The sequence below is a fragment of the Sinocyclocheilus grahami genome, unplaced genomic scaffold (genome assembly GCF_001515645.1).
Source record: "Sinocyclocheilus grahami isolate Dianchi unplaced genomic scaffold, SAMN03320097.WGS_v1.1 scaffold31.1, whole genome shotgun sequence".
NCBI lineage: Eukaryota > Metazoa > Chordata > Actinopteri > Cypriniformes > Cyprinidae > Sinocyclocheilus > Sinocyclocheilus grahami.
Window position 1 is genome coordinate 4,339,897 of NW_015505210.1, and position 5,733 is coordinate 4,345,629.

The 5,733-nt window shown below is 38.5% G+C and overlaps 1 protein-coding gene across 1 annotated transcript in view; it reads left to right on the top strand.

The window, feature by feature from the left end:
* Positions 1-881: 881 nt before the first annotated feature.
* The window catches only part of pid1 (phosphotyrosine interaction domain containing 1), a 29,595-nt gene continuing 24,743 nt past the window's right edge, over positions 882-5,733 (top strand). The window contains exon 1 of the mRNA XM_016261720.1: positions 882-1,119. Coding sequence (XP_016117206.1) covers positions 1,090-1,119 — 30 coding nt within the window. The 5' untranslated portion in view covers positions 882-1,089. The remainder of the gene's footprint in view (positions 1,120-5,733) is intronic.

The following is a 5,733-nucleotide window of genomic DNA, read 5'->3' on the forward strand; positions in this document are numbered from 1 at the left end:
TTAGTTTTACCATCAGTTCAAGCCTGAAAGGGGAACAGAGTCGCGTGACAGACACAGTGATGAAGCTGGTATGTGTTTGCAGTACACAAGCCACGGTTAAGACAGCTGACTCCACTGTGATGTGACCCTATCTATCTCTCTCTCACACACACACATTTGAACATTCCATAGCAAATACTTAAACTAATAACAAAACAGTAGCTGATTCAGAAGCGCCAGATTGTCATAGCAAAGTCAGAATAACCTCCTCTCCTAGGTTCACGAAACGGTCGTCCATAAAATGCGTTGCTGTTCTGTTGTAAGTAATCTTAAAGATTCCTAAATGCATCTACTTTTGGAAGGCCTCTCTGACATGCTGCTTCAACACTAACTGCGGTTACTGAAACCACGCCTTCTTTCTTTGCGTGAACATTTGGGCGGCATTATGCTAATATTTCCACATAGTGATGTAGACATGTGGGGGCGTGTTAGAATGAGCCGTTTTAGGGGGGCGTGGCAGAGTCTTAACTTTGATAAAGAATATCTCTTTGGTTTTGAGACTTTAGTCTTTGCAACTTCAGGGATCTTATCTATGCCCAACCAGCTTGTAACACTCCAAAGAGAAAGGAAAACTTGAAATCGCATCATATGACCCCTTTAATGTTCATCATATATAATTCTTGATGTTAAAAATCCTACTCATGTTTTATGATGTTACGGATTTTGTTAAGAGTAACGTATTATATGTGAAACAATTTGTATTCTCGAATTTTACATTCATGTATTTTGTGAAAATAAATATAAAAAAATAGATGTAACATCTGTGGCGCTCCACTAAGCGCCCTCTCTTCTGGTCACTCTGAGGACAACAGCAGTCGAGAGAGGGGGCGGAGGACAGGACACACAGGGGCAGAGAGAAAGAAAAGAGCCTGTGCGTGGTTTCGCAGGCGGAGTTTCGTTCTTGCACCGTTGGTATTCACTGCCTCTTTATTTTTTCCCTCGGGATTGCTTGAGGAGGCAGAAGGAGCAAGAACGCGCCGTAAGCGAGCAGATGTTATAGCTGGACTATCCCTGTTTCCAGCCTGACAATCGAGCGTATCATCTACTAAAATGTGGCAGCCTGCGTCGGAGCGATTGCAGGTAAGATCGTACGTCTAATTTCTGTAAGAAACGCTTTTGTTTGTCTGCCGTTCATTTTGGAGACGCGGTGTGCAGGCCAGCCAACGGGCACACCAGCTTCTCATCCAGCAGACCTCATTCAGCCTCCGCTCATCTGATAAACTGCTACACTGGCGTTGTGTGGCTCTTCAACTTTGTATCTCTGCTCCTTGCTGAAGCTCAGCGCGTCTGGACTGCAGCTGCGAGTCTGCTCGCAAAATAGAGCTGAAGTTTTACAGTTCTTTCGAAGCCATGCCATTTCACAGCATTGGTGTGTCTGTCTGCTGTCTGTGAAATGGCTGGAGCGACGTCGTTGTGCTGGAACTAACTGTGCTCCTGGCCTTGCTGAGGGGTGCGTTCACGCAGGACGCGTCCATGCGTTGCGTTTGCGCTGTTTTTAAGCACCGCGGGTCCCACATTCACGGCAGACCTGGAAATATGACAGAGTTTCAAAATTGAGTTTTTCAGGCCTGGAAAAGTCATAGAAAGTACTTAAATGTGTAGAAGTCACGACTATTTCAAAGTCACTGCTCAACACCAAAGCAGATTTGTTCGTTTTAAGCGGGCGTTCAGCTGGTCTTCCAGCCTGACTAACTCAAAAGTGCCTACAGTCTCTCTAAAACCAAGATTTAGCTGGTCCACACTTGTCGTTAAAGAGAGAGTGCACCCAAAAAATGAAGATTCTGTCATGATTTACTCACTCTCCTGTCATTCCAGATTCATAAGACTTTTGTTCATCTTCGGAACACAAATGAGGATATTTTTAATGAAATCTGAGAGATTTCCGTCCCTCCACTGACAAGTCCACACAACTATCTTTTTTTTTAACGCTTTGAAACCATTATAAAGAGATTGTTAAATTGATATGAATTGAACGGTCTAGGCCAAATTTTCTGAAGATAATTGATCGCTTTATATATTATGACCGGATTTAATTCAGTAATCTGTCTTGGTTTTTTTTCAGTGTAGCTTTGCAGGGAAGCGACACTGGCATCCAGTTTCTGTGCAGAATATTTAGCCAGATTTCTCCAAGCATTCGGATTCATCCAGTTATAGAAGTCCAGCAGTTACCTGTAAATCTCCTTCAAATAAAAGAAAAGTTCACGTCAAGTATTTTTTATCTCCTGGGGAGCTGGGCTTCACGTCTCCACTGTTTGTAATATTATCCAGATGTGGAGCTGGATGGTCTTTGCCAGATGAACTTGCACAATCTTTCCCCAGAGTTTGGCATGGCGACACTGATTAAATAGCATAGTAAACTCTTTTGAAAGCTGCTTTGACTGATTTGATAAACAATATGTGCGGGTTATGCGTAACAAAATGTTTGAATCAAACCACTATAAACCATTTAAAGCCATGTAACAACAGCCAGATTTGATTAATCTACCACAGCTCTGTGCAAACTGGACTCGAGATTCAAACTTCTCCTTCCTGAACTAATCCAGTAGATTAGAACCATATTTAATAAGCTTAAGTTTGTTAGCCAGAATGCTTGTTAGTTATGAACAATATAGGTGATTGTTGTGTTTCACTGACTTTTCATATGCTCTGAACCAACCTGTTCCTTGTTAGACCACGATCCATGACATGATTCCATACAAGTCCCTTTTTTGAGTTTATCACCAAGCATAGTATTTCAGGAACATGTTTACTCTTGTCAGTGGACACTATTTTGATCAGTAACAAATCTCAGTGTTGAAAGCATAACGGGGGCCATTCCTGATGCTTTCTTACTGTACCTGTATGTACTTAAAATGAAAAGCATTGGATAGTATACTTATGATAAAGATACATTTATGATGTTGATGTCTCCGTGTATATAAAGTAGGAAATGAATTCCCTAGTGAAAAATAAATATAATAAAATTTCATGTTTAAAATGAGAAAAATATCATCTATTATTTCATGCCAAGTATACTACAAATACATTTTTAAATGCATATTATGTGCCTAATAAAAATACCCTGCAATTGTGCTTTTGGTTTACTAAACTGGTAAACTTATGGTTGGTTACACTTTATTTTAAGGTATTCATACATTTAAGTACCGAGTAATATTAATTAACTACATGTACTTACTATGTGGTTAGGGTTACGCATAATTTATTGTTATTATAATAGTTCATGTGACGTGTAACAAGGACACCTTAAAATAAAGTGTTACCCTTAAAGTCTCCTAAATTGTAACAACTCATTTTGCACTTAATGCACTTTAATTGTGTGGAAGTAGTGCTAAAATTCAACAAAAGATATATACTGAAGTATATTTGTTTGTGCTAAAGTGGAACTATTGCAAGTATACTTCAAGTATACTTTTAAATATCTTGCATTTAAAGACCAGAGATCATCAGTAGTGACATTAAAACACATTTTAGGATTAATATAAAACAAATATGCATTGTGCACAAGTAGTACTCCAAATGAAGTTTAATTATAATTTTTATATCATTAAGTCTTGAGCGATATGTCAGTAAATGTTAATAAATTTTAACTATATAAAATAAATGTATTTCAAATATATTACTTTTTTACTAGGGTTCTGTTATAATAGTATATGCTATTATTTACACTGGTGTTCAAATTAAAAGGGATATTTCCTATATAAAGTACAATATTGTAACTAATTAAATCACTGTAACAGCACTGTATCGCTCTTAAAAATAAAGGTTCATTATTGGTTTCGATGGTTCCATGAAGAACCTTTAACATTCATGTGGCCTTTAAGGTTCTTTATAGTGAAAAAATTATTTTTTGGATAATTAAAAGTTTCTTCTCACCAAGAAAATTGGTTCCTTTTAAGAACTGTTAACTGAAAGGTTCTTTGGGGTGCTAAAAATGGTTCTTTTGCGGCTTCACTGTGAAAACCCACTTATGAAACCTTTGTTTTTAAGAGTCTATGTACACAGTAATACATTTTAAGATGAGTACATCGTTAAAGACGTGATGTAGGACTGTTTGCATACAGTTCAGTTTTCTGGATCTGAGTGAGCTCTTTATAATCTCATAAAAGACTGGATTTAGTAGGATTCAATGAATTCCATGGGATGTATTAAGAGCATTACATCATGGAGATTTTAATCTAACGGGATTATACCATCAAACACTGCAATCAGTTTTTATGTACGGTAACAGTAGGATATTATATCTCATAATAGCCAAAGTATAATCAGCAATATGTTAGCCATAGTCAAAGAATATATTGACATCAAGAGTTTTGTCCTCTCACAGTGCTCCACCCAGCGTAACACCACTCTTGGATCTCAACTGGCCAGAACCAGCCTCAAGATCCATTGCTTTTTGAGTAGACCCTTGTGGTTCATTGACTTTGAACTTACTTGTGTTTTCACACTTTGCTCATTTTGAATTAAGACCGAGCAAGTTCTCACTTGGATCTGAGACAGCATGTAGTAAGTGTGGTTTAGTACTCCGATAAATGCAAAACTTCTCATGTTTATTAAAGGAATATTACAACCTTAATAGAAGCTAAGCTCAGTTGACAAACTTTATGGTGTAATGTTCTTTTCCACATAAAAGGATTTAGACTTTTTCTTTAAGAAAACGATGAGGTTACAGTGAAGCACTTGCAATGGAAGGTGGCCAATGGGGGCATTTTTTGGAGGATTTAAAAGCAGAATTGTAAAAATTATAATTTTATAAAGGTACTTCCATACATGATTATGCACATACATAACTAATAGAAGAAGAATTATGTCGTCATGGCATCAAAGTTGTAAAATTGGAATGAAAAGGAAAGGTGAAAAAAGAAAAGGAGGGATGATTTGAAATTATGGCTCAAGTTGATTTATCTTAACTTGTAATAAATCCAGGATATTCTGGGTCGAAAACAAGTTAAGCTCAGTTGAGTTGGGGAACTTATGTCAAACTGGAAATTTTCTCTCATCATTACTGTGTGTACTACTATGAGTGAGTGATATTTTTCTGAGGCTTTGAGGCAAAAACACGCTTCACATCACCCCTGCATTGCTATCTATAATACAGAACGTTCTGCCCAGTGTAATCTAGTGTTACACAAACACACATTCTTAGCACCACAGATCAAGACCTCGTTTCTCCGGAGCTGAGGGTCTCACTGTGATTTCAGCATAGTGCATTCCCAATGTTGATTCTAAAGACCATCCAGGCTCTGTACAGTTATACGACTGCCACCCTAGTGATGGGCAGTGGCCTGATGTTGCAATTAACAAAGGGACTTGGGGCTGATTTTCTTACAATGCATTGAAACAAGATGTAATTCTCGAGCCCTTCGCACACAAACACTCGTGTGCACTGATTCTTTCCCAATGCACTTTTCTCAGAATGCACTGAAGCACTTTCAGTGTCCGCTGCACGGTAACCATGACTACCGGCAGGCTCTCTCTTTGTGGCGTTTCTATGGTAACATGCATCGCTGTGTTAATGACGATGCTCAGTCTCATTCTCGTCTCTCCCATTCTGTAATCTGGATCCGTTCTGCTGTATTCTGTGTTTTTGAAACTCCATTTGAGCTCCAGAACTGACCTTTATCAAGTTATAATCAGGGCAACTGCAGGGGAACACTCCCCCCCCCCCCCCCCCTCCCTTTCTAAAAAACCTCTCCC